Source organism: Quercus robur, chromosome 2 (assembly GCF_932294415.1).
Source record: "Quercus robur chromosome 2, dhQueRobu3.1, whole genome shotgun sequence".
In the NCBI taxonomy this organism is placed as follows: domain Eukaryota; kingdom Viridiplantae; phylum Streptophyta; class Magnoliopsida; order Fagales; family Fagaceae; genus Quercus; species Quercus robur.
In genome coordinates, this window is record NC_065535.1 from 2,058,974 (window position 1) to 2,082,084 (window position 23,111).

At 32.9% G+C, this 23,111-nt stretch overlaps 1 protein-coding gene across 1 annotated transcript; it reads right to left on the reverse strand.

Annotated features, from left to right (window-relative positions):
* Positions 1–18,608: 18,608 nt before the first annotated feature.
* On the reverse strand, positions 18,609–22,405 carry LOC126708995 (cationic peroxidase 1-like). The gene is made up of 4 exons (XM_050409061.1): positions 22,169–22,405; positions 20,306–20,497; positions 19,484–19,649; positions 18,609–19,208 (listed from the first exon to the last, which is right to left on the reverse strand). The coding sequence occupies exons 1-4, from the start codon at positions 22,382–22,384 to the stop codon at positions 18,826–18,828; spliced, it is 957 nt and encodes a 318-aa protein (XP_050265018.1). The 5' UTR covers positions 22,385–22,405; the 3' UTR covers positions 18,609–18,825.
* Positions 22,406–23,111: the final 706 nt, after the last annotated feature.

Here is a 23,111-nt window from a genome sequence, read left to right on the forward strand (position 1 = left end):
CCTTTAACGTACGAACCCAATACCAATTTAGGATCATTACAAATTGAGTCCTTACAGTAGAGATTACAATTAAAGCAAATTACTATTACAAAAAATTAGCTAAAGTCAAGGGATGTGCTATGGAGGAGAGAATCACGAGAGTGATATTGGCTGATTTATGTTTGGAAAGTATTAGAATTTGAATTGAACTCTTTTATGGCAATATGTTTGGACTCTTTGTTGGCAATATTTGACTTTGAATTGGACACATCAATCTTTTGATTATCACTAATTAGCAGGAACCATATATACAAAAAAATTATTAGGTCCACTAGGAGGACTACTGACTTGGTCCTCCCTGACCTCCTAACTAATAAAATACTGTTATTTATGCAAATGTGACATCATCTGGTAATTTTTATTTTTTATTCCTTGTGCTGATTAGGAAGTTCACACATACATTAGCATAGATGACATCATCTCATTGGTTAGGGAAGACCGCATCAGCAATCATCCTAGTGTAAATAATAATTTCTCCATATATACCTCTTAATACATTGGTTATTAATTCGAACTTTCCTTTCCCTAAGATTAGAACTTATTAAGAAAAAAAAAAACTTGCCAAAAAGTATATAACACAACAATTTTACAACTTCTATTACAATTAGTGCATAATTAAAATTGTGTAAGTAGTATATCCCAATAAAAGTGACGTTCCAATCAAAACAAATTAAATCAATAGCCTTGAAATATATAATCTATATTTGGGTTTCATCATTTTGCATAACAAAATATCTGCACATAAGTTCTAAAACTCTTTTTTAATTAATTAATTTTAAATGAAAAAAACACAAACAGGTTTATATATATATATATATATATTGTGGGTACCTTGGATGTATTGATTTTTAGCCTTTGGCTTTTTACACAGCATCCTCGGAGTCCTACATCGAAGAGAACTTCCCTCACTTTCTGCCTTATAAGCTCTAAAGCGAAGGATTAATAACTGATGGTACACTACTCCTTTGCTTCAGAATTTATAAGGCAGAAAGTGGAGGAAGTTCTCTTCGATGTGGGACTCCAAGGATGTTGTGTGAAAAGCCAAAGACTAAAAATCAGTACATCCAAGGTACCCATAGATATATATATATGTATATATATATATATATATAATATGTGTTTTTTTAGAAAGATTACTTCTTCTATTATATATATATGTGTGTGTGTGTGTGTTTTTTTTTTTTTTTAGAAAGATTACTTCTTCTATTTGAATTTCAATACCTCGACATGAGGGTTATAAAAAAAATCAAGAGTTTTAGGACCTATTTGGTAGTAAGATTTTTGTTTTTTTTTTCAAAACGGTATGAAAATAATTTTTAAAAAATTGAATATGAAACTAGCATATATTGTTACTATTATTACTCAAAACTTGAACTTCATTTTGGCTATAATAATAGAATATGCTAAGGTGTTAAGGAATGGGGGTGTGTGTAGACATAGCAAAACGGATGGGTCAGGTCTGGTAAAATGGGTCACGGGTCATTTTAAGCAGGTTAAAAATGGGTTCGGGTCAATTGGGTTGCGGGTTGGGTTGACCTGTATTTTTCACATGATTTTTTATTTATAATTATTATAAAGAAAACAACATGTATTTGCCATTTGGAAAGTTATGCAACAAATTACTTGATGTAAAATGCATTATTTTGAATTCACAACTTATATCAAGAATGAACTCAGTTGAACTTATTAATACTTATTCAATAATTTTAAAATTATACAAATCCTAACATTGCTATCTAAAACAAAATAATACAAAGATAAGTAAAACAAACACACAAGTTTCATTTCTACACAATATCAACATCCCAAAATATAAAACAAAATTACAAATGACTTATTGGATAACTCATTTGATAAAGAATAAAAACATATAAGAAATTTACAATCTTGAAAATTAATTTTATAATCTATTATCAATTGTGGTTGACACTCTATTTCAATTTGAAATATACATTAAAGTTTGATTGCTTACTTATTTATACATGGTCTTTTTTATGAATATCATATCATTGTTAAGCAACACATACTCCAGGAAATATCATAATTTATTTTGAAAAGCCGTTTATTTTGGACATAAATTATTAAAAAATAGGTCTAAGCATTCATAATTTATGCTAATTTGATATTTTGACTTCACTATTTTCATATTTGTGAATGTTTCTCACACATGTCTACGATTTTAAATCTATATTTTTAACTCTACAAATTATCTTGGCATGCACTTTGTTATTTGATATCTAAAAATCTTTACTCATTACAAAATGCTCAACCACATGCATTTATCTTTTAATTAATTTGCATGCAGTTATGTACATGTATCAATTGTTTCCTTAAAGCTCGCAATAAACAATTAAATCAATATTGTCTTAATTTTACTCATTTTTTTACCCAAAAAAAAAAAGTTTTAAAAAAATGGTTTGGGTTTGGGTCGGGTCACGGATCAACCCGTTTTTGCTTTAGGTCAAAAAAATCGAGTTCGGGTCAAGTATTTTTTGGGTCAGGTCAGAAAATTCTGACCTGTTTTGCCATGTCTAGGTGTGTGTGAGTCTTGAAAGTTTAAATGGGTGAGTAGGGAGGCCCATGTATTAGCTTAATGGGCCTTAAGGTAAGGTTTCGTTGATTGTTTAGGCCCTGGCCTGGCTAAAGCCCTTATGGGATGATGTTTGTTGAAACTTGAAACAACATATGTCTTGTGATAATAGCCGTTCGATGTATCGAGGCCCAAGAAAGCAACTTCACTTATGTTATTGATGATTCCTACTTTCCTAGTCCAACTCACAGTCCCACAATGGGAAAAATAATTGTTTGAAACAAAAACAAAATTACTTCTCATTTTAGAAAATAGAAACCACCGCACACCCTTGGTGCAGTGGTCACTCCACAAGTATAAATGCTTGTGGGGTGTGTGGGGTAAGGGCCAAGGTTCAAGTTTTCAAGAGGGAGTTTCACACACACATACACTTAGATTAGGCTAGAGTAGAAATTCTATCTTGTAAAAAAAAAAAAAAAAAAAAAAAAAAAGAAAACAAAAACAAAAACAAACAGTACTTTACGCACTTCTAGTTCTAAACTTTGGCTCCAAATATTTTGTGACCAGAATTAACATGGGTGTGAGAGAACAACAACAACAACCTCTGTTAACATCAACCTCAAAAATGCAAGTAGTTTGCTTAGACAAACATGGTTAGAGTCGAAGAAATTGTGGGCAATTACTGGACCCTCCATTTTCAGCAGGCTTGCCATGTTCTCTATAATTGTCATAACCCAGTCCTTCTCCAGCCACCTCAGTGACCTCGACCTTGCCGCCATTTCCATCACCTCCACCATCATCATCGCCATCACTTTTGGTTTCTTGGTACTCCCATTTCCCTTCTCTTCCTTTCTAATCTTTCACTTTCATCACGATAACTACTACTTGTCCCAAAAACTAACACTTCCTCTCACTATAATACTTCAGAAAATCTCAAATTTTCACGATGAATTGAATCATTTAACCATTGTTTTAACGCGTGATGACCATTTTGATGTAGTTGGGTATGGCGAGTGCTCTTGAAACGCTATGTGGCTAAGCATACGGGGCCAGACAGTGATGATTCCTCTCGGATTTCTGGCTGCTGCTGGTTCTAAGTCTTGTTTCCGCTCTTCTTTATAGTAAAACATAATGTGTATGGTAGAATAGGAATATAACATGCAATTAGAACAATGAAAATGTGGATAATATGTGAGAAGCAAGATTTGAGGTTCAAGAGTTACAGATTAATAAGTCCTATATGTGACTAGCATCATCATTTCACTTGCCCAATGCTATCCCCATTCCCACTAAAACATAAGTTTGATCATTATGTTAAGCTTTATCTTCCCAAGTGTGGAAATCATACTGCTTCTTGCCCCATGTAATGATGTCTGTAAGCAGTACATTTACAGACTTTTTTTTTTTTTTTGAGTGTGTGAACTAATTAACGCAGTTCTTGTGACATGCAGTTCCACAATGATATAATATCATCTTTTCTTAAAATGCCTCTGGCTTAATTTACTCGCTTGCTTTAATTGTTAAAGGCAAACAATATGTTAAGGTTCTTGAAAGAGAGTTTCAATAGAGAATATCTAATTATTTGACAAGATAAAACCCGATGGTCTTTTCTATGAGCTAAATGTCAATTATTAGTGTTTTAATTTAATAACATCTTCCCAGCATCATTAACATCATTAGTGGACGTGATAGGTTCAAATAAATGCCCCATTTTTATATCTTGGATTCTCTTCGTAGCATCTCTGGTAATTACCGAGTAACTTTTGGAATGGAGGGAGTTCTTTTAAATTTTATCTTTTTTGTATTGAAACCAACCAAGTGGTTAAAGCATTTGAATATGAGATTATCAAAATCATTAGCTTCATAAGACCTTAGAAAATTTCACTACTGATGATTGGTGGAAACCTATCTTTACCTTTTCAATGTAACCATGCAGATGTATATATTGCCAAAGCAAAACTTTATTAGCTTACCCCCCCCCCCCCCCTACATCCGGGGGCATTGCTAGTCTAGGAGGGAAGTCTTTGAGTTTGTGTCTTTGCGAGTTCATCCCAAATAAAGTGAACTCATTTTGGGTCTTGGTTGGGAAGATGCAGATAATATTCCAATAGTCTAGTGTTAGCTTATATGATATAAGCTTTAGGTAGTGTTTTGGTAGGAGGAAGAATAGGAACGATGGAAAGGGGGAGGATGAAAAAGGGTAGTGAAATGGGAGGATATAAAAAGGGAGGCAGAGTCCTAATTTCTAACCAGGCACACAAAAATTAACCACCCAACATTGGCAGGAAAGTTGAAGTTTAAAATTTGGTAAAAGTATGGTAGTCAATCTAAAAAAAAATCCATCCCTTCACACTATAGCCATGCTGGTGAACAAAAGTCACTTTTTCCACCCATCTTTTTTAACCATGTTGTGTTCTCTTAATTCAGGGTACGAGTAGCAAATAAGCTTGGTGCAGGCAATGCAAAAGGTGCAAAATTTGCTACTACAATCTCAGTGTTGTCCTCCTTAATGGTTGGACTCCTATTTTGATCAATATTCATAGCCTTTCCTGAGAATCTTGCAATGATCTTTACCTCCAGCGCTTCTGTTATTGAAATGGTCAATGATTTAGCAGTCTTATTGGCGTTCACTATTCTTTTCAATTGTATTCAACCTGTTCTCTCGCGTAAGATACAGAAATAGCACCCAGTCATGGAAATTGCAAATGCAAGTATCATGTAATGATTTGGTGTGATGTGTTGCTTTTCAGGTGTGGCTATTGGATCTGGTTGGCAAGCTAAAGTGGATTTTATAAACATAGGTAGCTGCTACTTAGTTGGGGTCCCTCTTGGGGTTCTCTTGGGTTGGTCACTTCATTTTGGAATTACGGCACGTGTGTTGCATTGTTGCCAATACTTCAATGTGTTAGGATACACATATTCTGGCATGGTAAATAGAACTACACCTTGATTTCTTGAATCTTCCATGATATAAAATTTAGAAGCCAACATTGACTGTGCCACAAAGACACGAATAGAAAAAAAGTCACTCCAAAGTTATAAAGACAGCATATTCAATATTCATCACTTCTATCGGATGATGCATTTCTTCCAGTATGATTTGTTGATTTTACATGTTCATAATTGAATTTGAATGAGCAGGGTATCTGGACTGGAATGATTAGTGGAACTGTGGTTTAGACATTGATATTAACTATAATCACACTGAGATGTGAATGGGAAAAAGAGGTAATGATCGAAATAGGGATACTCTGAAAACCATTTCATTTGGCATTGTTTTTTCAAAAATATGATTTGAATGCTTTTGGGGTTAAATTATCATTCGCAGGCACAAAAAGCTCAGATACTTATAACAAAGGAGGCAGCTTCCAGACACTAATCTCATCTCAACAAGTGCACAATTTATGTGGCCATGTGATGTTTCTCTATCCATAGTGTGAGTGATCTCTTCACCTATCTAAGGCCTATCTAGATGTATGTGTATGAAGCCTTAATATGATATGATACCGAAATGGCAAATACGACTTCTTTTTAAAATATAAGTGGGGATATGTTGCTTAATAGATATATTTTTCTTGGATAAAAGTCAAGATTTTGTCATGTCGTTACATAATCCCTAGTTATAGTGTAATATCTTAAATGTGTAGCTTAATTAATATATACATTAGTCGAACTTTCTTTTTAAAATATAAGTGGGGATATGTTGCTTAATAGATATATTTTCCTTGGATAAAAGTCAAGATTTTGTCACGTCGTTACGAAATCTCTAGTTATAGTGTAATAGCTTAAATGTATAGCTTCATTAATATAGACATTAGTCGAACTTAATGTATGCTGTTGTAGTACAATTCAAAAAAATAGGCCTTGATTGTAGTAAAATGTTTCTGTGAATTCGTTTGTCCTTGAATTGTTTGAGTTTCCTATTGAAATATAGGGTTGTTCATTTGCAGACAATATCCTCTAGAGACAGATCAATAAAAACTATTTTCTACTCACTGTTGATGAAGAAAACCAGGTGACCCTCATGAATGTTAAGCCTTGATTCTCTGTCTGACCTTGATAGAATTGTAAAGTTGAATTTTATCAACCATCTTGTTGGCTTTATTTCGTGCCAAATTTGCTTATTTTTTAGCAATTAGTAACCTTGTATTTAGGTGGGAATCATGTAAGGGTAGTGAGTGAGAGAGTGTGAAGATATGCTCAAGATTGTGCAAAGATGCAGAGACTCGCGGCTGAGACTTGCGGCTGACTTGCGACTGGCAAGCCGCCAAAGTTGGCACACGTGTGAAGCATGCAGGGGAGCTGAAGAGTCATGCCAACCGTTGCACTATAGGACAAAAGTCCCAGGCTAGCCAGGCCGTTAGCTCGTGACTTGAACTCGCGACTCAGTCCAGTCGCAAGGCCAAGTCACCAGACCACCCTGTTTGGGAAAAACTGACTCTTCGCATTCCTTTCTCACCCCACTATATATAGACCCTTATACCCACGAAATATGAAAACTTCCAGAGAGAATTTTGAGAGAGAAACCCTAGAGAAAAATAAGATTAATTCATCATCAATCTTCACATAGAGACTCTTCAAATTCATCTACTCTCTTCCTCTCCATTGTCAAATCATTGAGAGGTACATTACCAAAACCTTTTCTCACTATACTCATATCTGTGAGAAGACTATTTGGTGTTTGGGAAGCAATTAAGAAGGGACCAATTTCATATTGGTTAATGCTATGGTCAAGTAGCGGAATCCGGTAAGTTAAAGAAGAATTAGGTTCGGCGTAACCTCGTTGGAGTAGGAGCTTGGAGGGCTTAGGTACATTGGGTAGATTAGGTTTAGAGGGTCTTCTGCTGTTTATGTATCCCAACTACATTCTTTAGTGGATTGTTTACTGCTTGGAGGACGGCGGAGAGGTTTTACGCCGAGAGCTTCGGTTTCCTCTTTGATAACACATCGTGTGCTGTCCTTGTGTTTGCATTTCTCTTCCCTTAATCTTTTTCATTTAATTTCTGCTGTGGATGTGATTTTATTTGGTTTAGATTTTTTATCAATTCTGTATTAAGCTTATATTCATATTCCGTACATTAATTGTTTGACATTAAGCTTGAATTGGTAATTTGTAAATTGGGGGTCTAATTGTTCATAGTGTTTTATAAGTAAATTGGGAGTATGATACGTACGATATAGCTGTATTGTATACTAAATTGTATTTATTTTGGATTATTGTATATAATATGGAAGTTGTATATATATATATATATAATTAATCATTTTATTTTTTAATCGCCCCATGACAAATTCCTAACTCTACCACTACTGACCCCCCTAGAAAAAAATCCTGGAGCCGCCACTGTCATATATAAGCTATCCTATCGTTCAATTTTCATGTTTTGGTGATTGATTAATTATCTTCTCTAGCACCTCTAGTATTTTCTATTTTGGGGGGCCATGTTGTCTAAGTAATTCTAACTATCCATTTCCTCCATCAGAATAGAAACCCTTCAACTAGTTAAATGTTTGAGATTATAACAATTAGGAGAGAGTTTCAACCTATGGCGTCCGCTCCTGATAATAGCTCTTTATTATTAGACCAAGACACCAATTAGTTTTTGGTGTAGGCGGGGATTGAACCCCGGATCTCTTATACAACCATCAGAGATTTTACTAGTTAAGCTAATTGGAACCCAATGAGATTATAACAATTAAATTAAATGACCATGATCATTGTACGTATCATACTCCCCAAAAAAAAAAAAAATCATAGAGTTACCATAAAATTATCCTTATCTTGGATATATTAATTACATTGGTTATCCAGTTTTTTTTTTTTTTGGTGCGCGTGCTAATAATAGGTTATTTAGTTCTTAGTTCGTACATTAGATAATCTAGTATCAATTATATTTTCTTACATAACATACACGTTTTATTTTTTGATTTTGATGAAAACATAATATACACGTTATTTTCTCTTTGTTCGATTCAAAGACCGGTCAAAAGTATCTCAAAAAAAAAAAAAAAAAAGTTATTCTCTCTTTGTTCGATTCAAAGAATGGTCCAAACGTTTCTCCAAAAAAAAAAAGAAAAAAAAAAAAAAAAAGAGAGAGAATGGTACAAAACGTGTTCATAAGGGCCAATATGTAATCTGGGCCGGGATAGGTTCGACTTACAAGAATGGGCTGGGTGTGATGAATATGGTTTGCTTATTGATTGGGTTGGGTGTTGGTTTGTGTTGTTTAATACTCCTACGAGATACTAGTACCACTTCCTAATATTAATCGGTAAAGTTTTTGATTGTTGAATAAGAAATTTGGGGTTCAATCCTCGCCTACACTAAAAATCAATTAGTGTCTTGATTTAATAATAAAGAGCTATTATTAGGAATGAATGTCATAAATTGAACTCTCTCAAAAAAAAAAAAAGAAAAAAAAAATCCCAATATATATATTAGTGTTACTATTGAGCCTGAAAAAAAAAAAGTCGTGGAAAGGAAATAAAACAATGATATTAATAACAAGAGAACCATTAATAAGATGATGTGGGATATTCATTAAGAAAAATGCTAATGTCATTTTTTTTTTAGAAATAAACACACACAAAGGAGAGAAAATGAGGTTCTATCACAAAAACAAATACTTACTAACAATTAATTTAATTGGTGTCACATTGATACCATAATAAAAAAAAAATTCTTTTGTTACTCTTTTTTTTTTTTTTAATTTAAAATTTGGCACATCAATTTGAAACATCCTCTCACATAAAAGTCAGTCCTATCTAGAGATCCTGCTCATGAAACCTGCTGAGAGGAGATAATACTATTGTACAATATAATTTTTTAAGATTTAAGTCTTTTTTTTTTCTTTTTTTGAGGGAAAGTCTATCCCTTTTATTATTATTTTTTTTTTTTTTGGTTGCGTTTTGAAAAAATATTGTAAGGACATATGTGTTTCATTTGTTAGGAACATATGTCATTATTTTATGTAATTAGCTAATCCTTTGACAAAATACACTTTACTTGTAATTGGATAGATCTAGGATGTGTTTAATACTTCAAGAAACATGTTGTTCAAGTCTAGTATTAAAGCCATGAAGATTGAATCAAGAAACAAGTGAAGAAAAACTGTTCATTAAAGCTGGACAGATAGCTCGACAGCTGCGGATAGATAGGCTCAACACCTCTCGATAGCTGGTGGATCGATCAAGAAAGCTTATGTCTCCTCGACAGCTCCTCGATAGCTTCTCAATAGTTGTATTTGTCGAGGTTTAAAGCTCGACACTTGCTATCTATCGAGGTTACGAAAATCAGAATTTTCAGATTTGATTTTTGGGCCAAGCTTTTGTATTTGTGTAGGGTTTCTTTTCTCACAACCCTAGACCTATATAAGGCTTATTTTAGAGACTATCACATAAGAGAATAATAAGAAGAACATATGCAAAAGGTGACCGATGTCTTATTCTCTCTAACCAAGTGCTTCTTGATCTTCATTGTTGATGAAGTGAAGAACTTTGCAGCCAACATTCTTCTTCTAGTTGGTGATTAAGTCGCGTACTGAGATCCGCGCAATTGGATAGATCTAGGATGTGTTTAATACTTCAAGAAACATGCTGTTCAAGTCTAGTATTAAAGCCATGAAGATTGAATCAAGAAACAAGTGAAGAAAAACTGTTCATTAAAGCTGGATAGATAGCTCGACAGCTGCGGATAGATAGGCTCAACACCTCTCGATAGCTGGTGGATCAATCAAGAAAGCTTATGCCTCCTCGACACCTCCTCGATAGCTTCTCAATAGTTGTATTTGTCGAGGTTTAAAGCTCGACACTTGCTATCTATCGAGGTTACGAAAATCAGAATTTTCAGATTTGATTTTTGCGCCAAGCTTTTGTATTTGTGTAGGGTTTTTTTTCTCACAACCCTAGACCTATATAAGGCTTATTTTAGAGACTATCACATAAGAGAATAATAAGGAGAACATATGCAAAAGGTGACCGATGTCTTATTCTCTTTAACCAAGTGCTTCTTGATCTTCATTGTTGATGAAGTGAAGAACTTTGCAGCCAACATTCTTCTTCTAGTTGGTGATTAAGTCGCGTACTGAGATCCACGCAATTGGTTAGTCACGTACTAGGATTCGTGCATCAAAGGGTGGCGTTCATATATTGAAGAGTTTAGAGGTTCTGAAGCAGTAGAAGGTTTCTGCTATAAGTTCATCTACAAGGATTGTAGAGTCTAGGGACAAAGGTTTTGTACTAGATCTGAAACTTCTTTTTACTATAGTGAATTGCTTTTTGGGAAGGTTTCCCCCCAGGTTTTTTACTATGAAACTGGTTGGTTTCATTGGTTTTCCTAGGTTATCATATTTTGTCTTTTTTTTTTTTTTTTTTTCCACTGCATGATTTTGACATGATATTGATGTTTGTTTGTTTTAACAAGTTTTATTCATAATAAATCTAATTAACAACTTAGGTTTAAAACTTGTTAATTCTTTCAACTGGGGTCTAAATTTCCCAACAAATATAAATAAACAATTAAGTGAAAAATTAAAAGTGAAAAGCTAATCCAAACAGATTTGAATTCAAAGTTCAAAGCTAAAGCAGGGATAGAAATGTGAAAGAACATACATAAGGAGAACTGACGTGTTAATGTGTACATTTTGTAGATTGGATGTTACTATGGATTTTCATCTCAGGCTTCATCTTCTCTGCAACAAATGTGCAAACCATCTATTTATCGGTAATTGCATTAAACTGAATTAGTCCCTTTGTGTTACAACATTATGCAAATGCTTTAGTAGGTACATTTATCCTCATTCAAATACACATACAAATACACACGTCCTGTGGTTTCGTCCAGAATTTTCTACCAAGTGAAAAAAAAAAAAAAATGGAACTCTTGTTAATGTTTTTGACCCTTTTTTCTGGTTTCTGCTTTTCTTATTGAGAATTGGCAATTTCAGAGATGATGACTACGCTGATTTGGACTGGGATAATCTTGGATTTGGTATAATGCCAACTGATTACAAGTACCTTATGAAATGTTCTAACGGAGAGGATTTTGAACAGGGTCAACTTAATCGTTATGGAAACATTGAGTTGGGCCCTGCTGCTGGAGTTCTGAATTATGGGCAGGTAAGCTGCAAGTGATCTCTTTGTTACAATATTCAAATCTTTGCATGCTAGCTACAATACTTTGGATGGAACTCTATTATCTAATACAAATTCTGAGTAACTTGAAGTTGAATCACTTGGTTCTAATTGTCTGGGTAGGAAGCTTTGTACTTACAAGTCTTAATGGGTATCCAGTGTCATGTCATTTAAAATTTTAAATGACATAGCACTCTATATACTGTTAGATTGAGAAAATAAAATTTGTTTCCAACCGAATATGGTGACATGACCACTTTGAAGTAATGAAAGTGATCATGCTCGAGTTTCAAGTCTCGATTATATTATCACTAAAACATTGGTCCAACCCATTGGTGAAGTTTCATATATGGAAAATTTGAATAAGTTTGGGTCAGTGTCACCTTAATCATTCCTTAAATGCATGAAGCAGTCACTGTTTTTGAAGGAAGACATGTCCAATGAATTAATATGTAGTATGGACTTTTACTTAGAGCTGGATAGCAAATAAGAGGTGGAAAGAAGGAGAAAAATGAAAAGAACAAGTAACTCAAAACAAGGCCATCCCTATTAAAATGCAGCCTATTTTATCCTTCATTGTGAAGACTATAAAGAAACTTATAATCATGTCAAAAATTTGAACAGGCAGTGTATGAAGGCACAAAAGTACATAGGAAAGAAGATGGGCGGCTTCTTCTCTTCCGTCCAGAGCAGAATGCGATTTGCATGAAATTTGGAGCAGAGAGAATGTGCATGCCATCACCCTCCATTGATCAATTTGTAGATGCTGTGAAGCAGGCTGTCCTAGCCAACAAGCGTGGGGTAATCCTCTTCTATCTTGAAGAAAATGCTGAACCATTAATTCTTTATGAGTTAATTATTTCTATAAACTTATACTATCTTTTTAATATAATATATGTGGATGATTATGATGATCAGGTTCCTCCTCCAGGAAAAGGGTCTCTGTACATTAGGCCTCTGCTCATGGGAAGTGGTCAAATATTGGGTTTGGGTGCAGCACCTGAATACACTTTCCTAGTATATGTTTCCCCTGTTGGCAACTATTTCAAGGTGAGGGCATTTTCTGTTTTCCAATTGAAGCTTTACTTTTGCTTTGAACTAAGATCTTCTAGATTGTCTAGAATACTAAAAATGGGACAATGATTTTTATTCCATTGGATCCTACCCCAAGTGTAGATTGATTTATCATTTATGTTAACTTGGTTTATAATCAGGAGGGTTTTGCACTCTTGAACTTGTATGTTGAGAAAGATTTGGATCATGCCTCTCCCCGATAAGGAAATTATTCTCTCATGTAACTTAAGTTTTTGCTGCATTAAGCATTATTGTATAACACATCATCGTGTTTGAAATTGTAGGGTTTGAAGCATGGACTAAAGCAAAGAGCAGAGGATTTTCTGATGTCTTATATCTGGACTCAGTGAATAGGAAAAATATTGAGGAGGTCTCCTCCTGTAACATTTTTATTGTGAAGGTTTTTTTTTTTTTTTAGAATATTTTAAGTTCAATCTAATATGTTAGCAAGTTTTTGTCTTGATGGAATTCAAGGAAAGGGAAACTATAAAACTCATTGGATAAGCCTTGAAAGTAAATAAAATATATGGCATAATTTCCAAGGATCGCTGATTACTGAGAAACAAATTGATTTGTGGAATTATCGTTAGTATATGGAGATGAATGAAAACAGTAGGCAAGTAATGAAGCTTGAGATTTGATAAGAAAAGCTATTTGTAATATAATAAACCATATTGATACAAATAAGATGTTGATGACAACTTATCAGTTATCACTTAGGCATCATAAACTGAACCATTCAATTTCCCCAATTAAGTTTAAGCAACCTGTATTTAATACTTGTTCACATTTACTCCATTGAAATTTTTACAGTCCTAAATTATATTATCTCCCTTTGTATTCTTATAATTGGTACACTCTAAACCTCATGCATGCATTTTCCAATTTTCTAGGGCAATGCTATTTCAACTCCTGCAGTAAATGGGAACATTCTTCCAGGAGTCACCCGTAGAAGCATCGTTGAGATTGCTCGCGATCATGGTTACCAGGTGATATTCATGTACCACTAAATGACAGCTGAATCTGATTTTCTTAATTAATTTTTGAAGTAATACCAACTGAGAAGGGCTTCATTAAAAAATTAAGGCCACTCTTCCCATTGTACATGTGAGACTTATGAATGACTAGGAACTTGCTGTTTCTATTTTAGATGTTTCTCTTTGTTGCCAAGATGTGAACTCTTTACTCTGTAGAGTCTTTGTCATGGAATTCATTCTATTTTCTTCTAAAAATAATTAATTACTACTTGTTTCAAATGTTTAAACTGTTAGGAAATGGTTAGTTTAATTATTTAACCATTATTCTAATATTGTTTGTAATTTGATGCCAGGTTGAGGAACGTGTTATTCCTATTGATGAATTGATTGATGCCGATGAAGTTTTCTGCACAGGAACTGCTGTTGGTGTTGCTTCTGTAGGTAGCACTACATATGAAGGTAAAAGGTAATTAACAGTATATTGCTTATTTGTTTATTTACTGAAAGATGGTTAAAGTATAGTTATGGTTAAAGTATAGTTATGACTAGAAAAATTGAAGTTCTGAAAAACTTTTAATAAAGAAATAAGCTAAAAAGTTAAAAGAAAAATCTATTCGCAAACACACCATAGTGTGATAGAATAAGAAAGAGCCTTTTGAAAACATATGAGTACCTTCAGGGTGCATCCCTCTGATTATTGATCATAATTGTTGCAGAATTTATATTAATACTGCCAATATCTAACTTATGTAACTTATTTATATGCAGGATTAAATTTAAAATGGGTGCTTAGACTGTGTCCCAGGAACTATCCTCAACCCTTGTAGGAATAAAAACGGGTTTGATTGAGGATAAGATGGGATGGATAGTAGAAATAGAATAGTGAGCTCTTTATTCACCACATTACCATACCAAAATATTGTCAAAATTGTTGCTCTTTGGAACAGAATTTGTAAAAATAAACCAATTTCGTAAATCACAATCTATATATCCAAAATTGAATATGTTTGGTGTTTAGCATTGATTCATTCCATGACAAATTAAGGAGCAAAAAGTATTTTGGCAACAAATCTCCCCGTCATATGTGCTCCTCTATCGCATCGACCTTAACTTCCCCTCACATGTGAGCCTTTGCAAATACATCAAATATACCCACATGTGGTGAAATCAACATGGCACCAGCTGGGAATTCACAGTAATAATTCTATCTTCTTCTCTCAGGAAATCAAAGAGTGGCTAAGCACTAATGCCAAGTCAAAGCAGCTGTCTTCCTCCAATCATCCTCCCTGGAATGTTTTATTTCCTTTTGCCATTTGGCTTATTTGGCACCAACGAAATCAAATGGTCTTTAAGGGAAAAGGAGCAAATCTGCATTTGGCAAAGAATATCATCATGCAAGCCACGGAGTATGCTTTATGCGTCAATCGGCCTAAAAGGAATCAAGTTAGAATGGTTAGACAGATCAGATGGGAAAAGCCAGAGACAGGTTGGGTGAAGTTAAATACAGACGGGTCGGCTTCTGACCTATTGAAAATTGCGGGAAGTGGAGGATTGATAAGGGATGAGCAAGGGAACTGGATTGGTGGTTTTTCAAGAAATATTAGGCATACTAACAGCTTCTTAACTGAGATTTGGGCGCTTCGGGATGGCCTTCAACTATGCCATCATATGAATATTCATGCTGTCATTGTTGAGTTGGATGCTAGAGCCTTAGTTCACGCTCTCAATAACCCTGTTTATGCTAATTCTGTTATTTCCCCTCTGTTTGATGATTGTAAACAGCTGATCACTCACCTCCCCCAATGTCGTGTTAGACACATCTTTAGAGAAGCCAACATGTGTGCTGACAAACTCTCTAGAATAGGCCTTTTACAGTCTGAAGTTTTTGTTTCTTTTTCTAGTCCGCCTGTGGACTTGCTCCCTCTCATTGAGGCTGATAAATGTGGCTTGTACACGGACAGGGTGTGTCCTGAAAGTTCTCCTTTTGTTTAGTTTTTATTGAATATCCAGATTACCAAAAAAAAAAAAAAAAATACCCACATGTGAGTCTCTATCACATTGACCTTCCTAGCATGCGAGCCTTCGCAAATCCTAGTGTGTCATGTATGCAAGAGTTGCACCAAATGCAGAGATCACTAAATGCTAATTCAAGCAAAAGTGGAATCATTCCTCCAATACCAATTTATTAAGAGGAGCACCCGTGAACCCAAAAGTTTAAGCCAACAAGGATGAATCCAACTACGTATACTAATTACTTGAAATTAAACCAAGATATTTATACTCATCATTTAATAATACCTATAGAAGGGACATGTCCCTTGAAAATTTCTAAATCTATTACTTTTGGTAATGGATTTTCCACCATCTTTTTTGATGATATATAATGAAAAATACATTTAGACCCCTACCAATATTAAATCACATTATTAATATGGATAAATAGAAAAGCACACTAACCATATATAAACACATTCATGTAGTGACAAGCATATATTCACGGAATGAAAATCCAAATGGTAAAAACATTTTGGAGTAAAACCCAATTCCAACTCAATAAGTCCACTATTGAAGGTTGTTATAGTACATACAATATTCACATGACTTCCCATACATATAGTTAGGCTTAGAACCTAAGCTCTCCTTTTCTACTAGAAAGTGTAGATAATGCGTTGTGCCTTCAATGTTACTTGTTGCCATGCTGATCTATTTGCAAAAAAACCAATATCTCAATCACTTTAAGGCTTCTTGAAGATTTGATATCATCTCTTTTGATTTCAAACAATAACTCCAACAATAGTATGGTCATCTATGTGTTTGGAAGTATAAAGCTCTCTAAGGTGTATCAATGAGAGAGAAAGCAAGGAAGAACTAGAAGGCTTTCTCTAGGTTTTTATTAGTTTAGTGTGGTTGTCTTCCTCTCTAAATCATTAAAGTTGTATTGTAGTTTAAAATTAAAATTGGTGTAGGTTTCTAGGGTTGGTTGATTAAAGAAAAGCTATGAAAGCCCGGGTCAATGATTTTCCTTTATAGGTTAGGTAGACTGAAAGTTGCGAAAATGTCTACTGGAACTGTCCAAACTGTCAATTCAGTCGATTGATCAAGCAAATTTGGTCCACTGAAAACTAGATTCCAACACCTTCAACAATAATCCTTTTAGCTTTCAACCTTGATTAGAGCATTTACATCTTGTATTTTCAGACTATTTTATTTTATTATTTAAAAAAGTTACTTTATCAATTATCTCATATCATTTTACAATATACTTAACATCTCAACTTTTATTTTCCTATTCTATTCATTAAAATAATATATTTACACATTAAAATAATATAATATTGCTACAGTACCATCATATATTTTTAAAAAGTAGCTATAGTACCATTAAATAATAATTTGTAATATAGAAAAGTTGCTACAGCGCCATCCTATATTTGCAATGGCAATGTTGCACTATGCCAAAAAAATTTGGCATATTTACTAATCTAGCAGTGGGCTACTTTTGGGCTAAATTGTAAATTAGAGCTTACATTTGGTATATCCAAGTGCAGTGCAAATGCTTACACCACACAATTACAATTGCAAATGTTTAAAAAAATTAAAAATAAATTTATCATGGAATTAGCCATCACGAAAAATCCTAATATATAATCTTAAAAAAAAAAAAAAATTGCCTCAAATAGGCTCAGTTAAATTGCACGTAGATGTTATAATTTTGAATTTCAACCCTCATCTTCTCAGCTAGATGAGTCAATTGCATGGTCATTAGTATAATTATTACTCTTAGAGTTTGTTTGGGATTCATTTATTTTGTAGAAACTGAAAATTTTTTGCGAAAAGTACTGTAGATAAAGATAAATATTAATTGAAATAGTACAGTGGGACTCATGAATAGTACCAAAAAGTACATTGAGATCTATGAATAGTAGTAAAAATAAACTTAATAGTAAAATAATTTTAATTTTTCATTGGTATCCAAACACACACTAAGTGTCTGTTTGGCTAGCAAATAAGCTAGCCAAACAGACACTTAGTGTGTGTTTGGATACCAATGAAAAATTAAAATTATTTTACTATTTAGTTTATTTTTGCTACTATTTATGAGTCTCATTACACTTTTTGATTATTTATGGGCCCTGCTGTACTATTTCAACTAATTTTTACCTTTATCTACAGTACTTTCACCAATAAGTTTTCAGTTTCAATAAAATAAGTGGTATCAAAACAGACCCTTAGTATGTGTTTGGATCTGGCGTTTTGTGTTTCAAAATCTGGCGTCTAGCCTTTTTTTTTTTTTTGCAAGCGTTTCAGCTTTTACTTGACAAAGTGCACTGTTAAGCACTGTTTCTATGCTATTCACGGGACCCACAACCATTTTATTCAAAAAAAAATATTAAAAATGGGTCTCACATGGTACTATTCACACATTTAAAAATTATTTTGCTACAGTATTTTCAGTTTTCAACAAAATAAGCTGTATCCAAACGGATTCTACTCTCTCAGCAAAAAAAAAAAAAAAAAAAAAAAAAAAAAATTACTCTCAGACTCAAGTGAACTTATGTAACTTTTATTTTAAATAGAGATAATGCATGTGTCATTACTTGTTGACCAACATACTTTTTGGGAAAGGATCCTTTCCATTTTTTAGTTTATATATTTTATTTTATAGATCCAAAAATATACAAAATGTTATGTAATTAAGATTGAATATACCTTAATTTTGATTTGTAATAGTTAATTTGAATCATGAATTGATTCAATTTAAATTTAATTTGAACCATAATTTTCATTTCCCCTTCTCTTCGAGTCAAAATTCACTTGTAAGAAAAAAAAATAGCAATAAAAAATACCAACATATATAGAAGAAAATATGGAGCAATCCACTTTATTAATTCTTTTTTGGGTAACTTTATACTTTTATAAAGTTACAAGTGGACTTAGTTTCAAACACATGTATAGAACAACCAGTAACAGTCAATCCTTAGTCCCAAGAGACTAATCATGATCAGTCACATGTATTTTTTAACCACGTGTAGTAACTAAAAGTAATTATATAAATAAAAAAGTTTCTTAATATCAATTAGTCTTTCGGCAATTGGTTCTGATCTCTCCTTTTGAGCCGGTAAGTGGGCTGAGGTTTCCCATTTTTATCATGGCACTCCCAAAATCAGAGAAGAACTTTGCGGAGTTCTGGCTATAGGTGTTCACTTGGGAATCTGTGGAGCCACCATTGAAGAGCTGTTGATCTGAGTGCATAAGGCCCTTTTTGTTCACTAAATCCTTGAAATAAGTGTTATCAAAAACTCCAGCAGTTTGGTCAAGAGGAGATAAATTAGTATCTCCACCTATACTCGGGCAGTTTTTCTTTATTGATGCCGCAAAGTTTGAATCTATATTAGTCTCATTATAGATACGAGCCCGAATTATACTGCATTTTACTTGACCTATGGTGTGCCCTCCTACGAAGAAAAAACACAAAAGAGAAGTTAAAAAAAAGAGTACATTTGTTATAATTTGGTGAAAATTCATGCACCCAAAAAAGCAATTGTAATGAGAGAGGTGGGATAAAAAGTTATGTTTTATGTTTTAACTAAGGGACAATGTTAAAAACACAACAATATTACTTTTACATGGACGGATTGACTGACTATCAACAACATTTTGATTATGAATCAAAATAACAGGTCATATCAACAATTGTGAAAAAATTTTGTGTATTTAAATTTGTTGTTACCTGAGAGAGTCACCATTTCTGGCGCAGTAAAACCCTTTTTGCTGAATGCAGATATAAGACCGCTAAGATCTGAGAAGGGGGAAGGGAGGTTACTTTGGGCATCATTAAAACTGGCTGTGGTTGCATCTCTTCTGCCTAATTGAACGGTCCATGTAGTGCCACCCAACTGTAGTAATCATACAAAAGAAAAGAAAAGATAACAATAAGAAAGGTAAATAATTAAGGGGCAATAATATATATCATAGACCAATATGGCCTAATCATTAACAATATTAAAATTTTCTTTACTCACAATTTTTAATACGAAGAATTACAATTTTCTTTTTCTTTTTTTGAATGTAAAGCTGCTTGCCAATCTTTTTATTTATTTTTTATTCTTTAAACTTTATTTTATTTTATTTTATAAACACAATAAATTTGAATTTATGATGTTTGTTCCATAATAAATATCTTTTGATATATATATATATATTATTATTATTTATAGATATTCATATCCAAATCTTTGTTAGGGTACCTCAAAAACAAAAATTGCACGGTCCAAACTAAAAGACAATAGAACAGAACTTATAATTGGACAGTTATGGCCAGTTTGGATGGAGGGAGTTTAGAGTATAGTTGGCCATAAATTATTTTTGGCCAACTTTACTCTACTCCTCCTTCTTTCTCCTCCATCCAAACTGTCCATCATAAGGAATAATTAATCTTAAATCTCTAATTGCTATATCTTAGCTATGATATACTAGTTTTTACTAATGATAGTTTTTCTCATTTTTGAATGAAAATATGTGATAGTAGTAAGAGAATTTGAGGATAGCTTACCTTAACAACAGAATCACGAGCTGCAACAGCTAAAATATCAGCACAAGACACAACTCCAGGGCATTGGCTTTCAAGTTGAGATTTAATGGTGTCAATCACCTCATATCCTCTCAATGAGTTGGCATTGGGCCCCGCCGTCTTCTCTCCTTTGAAACTGGTGGTGTCATCCAACAACACAGACGCATCACAGCCCTGTTTACATATCATAATATTTTTAATATATATGTAGTACTAGTTTATAAAACAATGGAATAGATTTATGGAAAAATTACCAACGAATGAAATGGAATTCTATATACATTTTTTTTTTTTTTATACAAGATAGAAATTTTATTATAACCTAATATAAGTTTAAACACTCCACAAATATAAGTACTTGTGAGGTGTGGGGGATAAAAGCTGAAGTTCAAGTATTTAATGATAAATACTTTCTTTTAAAAAACGTTATGTTATATATATGTGACAATTAATAATTTATCATGGTATCAAAAAAAGGTGGTTCTAAGTTTTAACACAATCTTTACTATACTTTTCATTTAAAGTTAAAAATCACATGTGTTAATTAAGCTCCATTTAGGATCTGTTTGAAAACCGTTTATTTTGTTGAAACTGAAAACTTTTTATTGAAAATACTGTAAATAAAAGTAAAAATTAGTTGAAATATTACAGTGAAACTCATGAATAATATCAAAAAGTGCATTGAGACCTATGAATAGTAGCAAAAATAAGCAGAATAATAAAATAAGCTGGCAAAAAAAAGCTATCCAAACAAAGCTTTAATAACAATAAAAAAAAAAAAAACTACATGTGAGGAAATGTATTAGAATTATGATTAAATTCCCCCAACCCTAAATTAAGTTTCTGGAAGAATGATAATTTATCATTTTTATTCAAATTAAATAAGTTAGTGTCAAAACGTGAAAGAGAATATAAATAGTTATAACTATGTATAAAACATAGGTATGGAGTTATATTTTTTTCTTTTGAGTTGGATTCTAAATCGAAAGAATAATTAGTGATTGATGGTATACAATAAGTGAAATACTACCTTATATATGTGTATGTGTGTAGATTTAAATTAAAAAGGAAAATAGTAAAATAATTACAAATTTTATTTAAAAAGACGTACAAATGATGTGACAATAAATGTGATTAATACAATGAATTGACTTAGTAGTTTCTAATCCTAAGGCTTCATGATATTTATAAAATCTTGAATTTCAAATCATTTAGCTAGACCCTCGCACACCCTTGGTGCGGTAGTCACTCCACAAGTATAAATACTTGTGTGGTGTAGATTTAAATTACAAATGATGTGACAATAAATGTGATTAATACAATGAATTGACTTAGTAGTTTCTAATCCTAAGGCTTCATGATATTTATAAAATCTTGAATTCAAAACATTTAGCTAGACCCTCGTACACCCTTGGTGCGGTAGTCACTCTACAAGTATAAATACTTGTGGGGTGTGGGGGAAAGGGTGGGGTTCAAGTTTCTAGGAGGGACCTTCACATACAAGTTAGAGTAGAAATTCTATATTGTAAAAAAAAAAAAAAAAAAAAAAAACTTTTAGCTAGTATTTTGGGACTATTCTCAAGGAGTTTCACCTCGTAATAACTTCGGGTGTGTGAAATAAGGGGAGGGAATTACACGTACTCGAGAGAATAGTTAGGTGCTCGAACAATTTTAAATATCCTCATTTCAAAAGAAAAATATTTCTAAATTAAGAAAATAATAAAAAAAGGACAAATTATTATATGTAAGTTAAATACATATATTGTCTTTTGGAACACGTTGTGGCGGGTTAAAGATGAAAGCTTAAAAGATAGGAATTAAAAATAAAAATAATATAAGACTTGCATTGACAAAGCAATCATGGAAATGGAGGCGGAGTAACGAGGCCCCCATACGATTCTCTTTGGACACTGCGGTGCTTACTGCGCCTTGAATTATAGAGAGAGCCGTAGGGCATGAACTCGAATAGAAGTTGGATGATAGCTGAGCAGAAGCTATTCCAAACATGAACAAGAAGAAAGGAGAAACTAAGGAGAGAATAGAGGAGGAAAAGAAAGCCATGACTTTACCAAAACAGAAAACTTTACACCTCATATCTGGCTAAATCCTACTGATATTTATAGCCATTAGTGCTGCAGTAGTGAAACCATTTTTCTTTCTAAAAATAATTAATTTATGTAAATATTGTGGAGTACAGAAGGGCATCCAGTCAACTTCTTTTGCATTTAAAGAAAATGGTTTTTCATAGAGGTCAGGGATAGAGCCAGAACTTTGAGTTAAGGGGGACAGTTTTACTGTTAGTTATGTGCAGTGATTTCAACTTCTGATTCTGCTACTTTTATAGGTAAGAACAAAATTATTTTTGTTTAGAATTTTTTAAAGGGCAGGGTTATTTATTTTGGATAAAATTAGTTAATTGAACTTAATTTTGTTTTCAGTTTTACTGGTAATTTTTGTTGTTGACCTTTTTTTTTTTTTTTTGGCTTGTATATTTTGTTTTAGATATTAGATCTATAAATTTTTTTATGGTCACTAAAATAAGGAAAATGCTAGAGATGCAAATTTTTTATAAATTACTTATGTAATAAGTGGTTATTGGTAAGTAAAAAAAATGATATAAGTGGTGTACCCATATGTGAATCAATAAGAATTTGCTACCAAAAATGTTTGTAAAAATGTTATAAAAAAATTTGTAAGTATAGCATTACTCTTAAAAGAATCAATGATATTGTTAAAAGGAAATAAAATGTAATTTTATAAAACAAAATTAATCAAATTAATACACATA

What these genes read in the sequence shown, in the direction of transcription:
- LOC126708995 (XM_050409061.1), bottom strand. Translation starts at nt 22,384, where the DNA reads ATGGCTTTCTTTTCCTCCTCTATTCTCTCCTTAGTTTCTCCTTTCTTC. An exon ending in CTCGTGATTCTGTTGTTAAG is followed by an intron (nt 19,650 to 20,305) that starts GTAAGCTATCCT and finishes TGATTACTACAG; the next exon opens with TTGGGTGGCACTACATGGAC. An exon ending in AGAAATGGTGACTCTCTCAG is followed by an intron (nt 19,209 to 19,483) that starts GTAACAACAAAT and finishes TTTTCTTCGTAG; the next exon opens with GAGGGCACACCATAGGTCAA.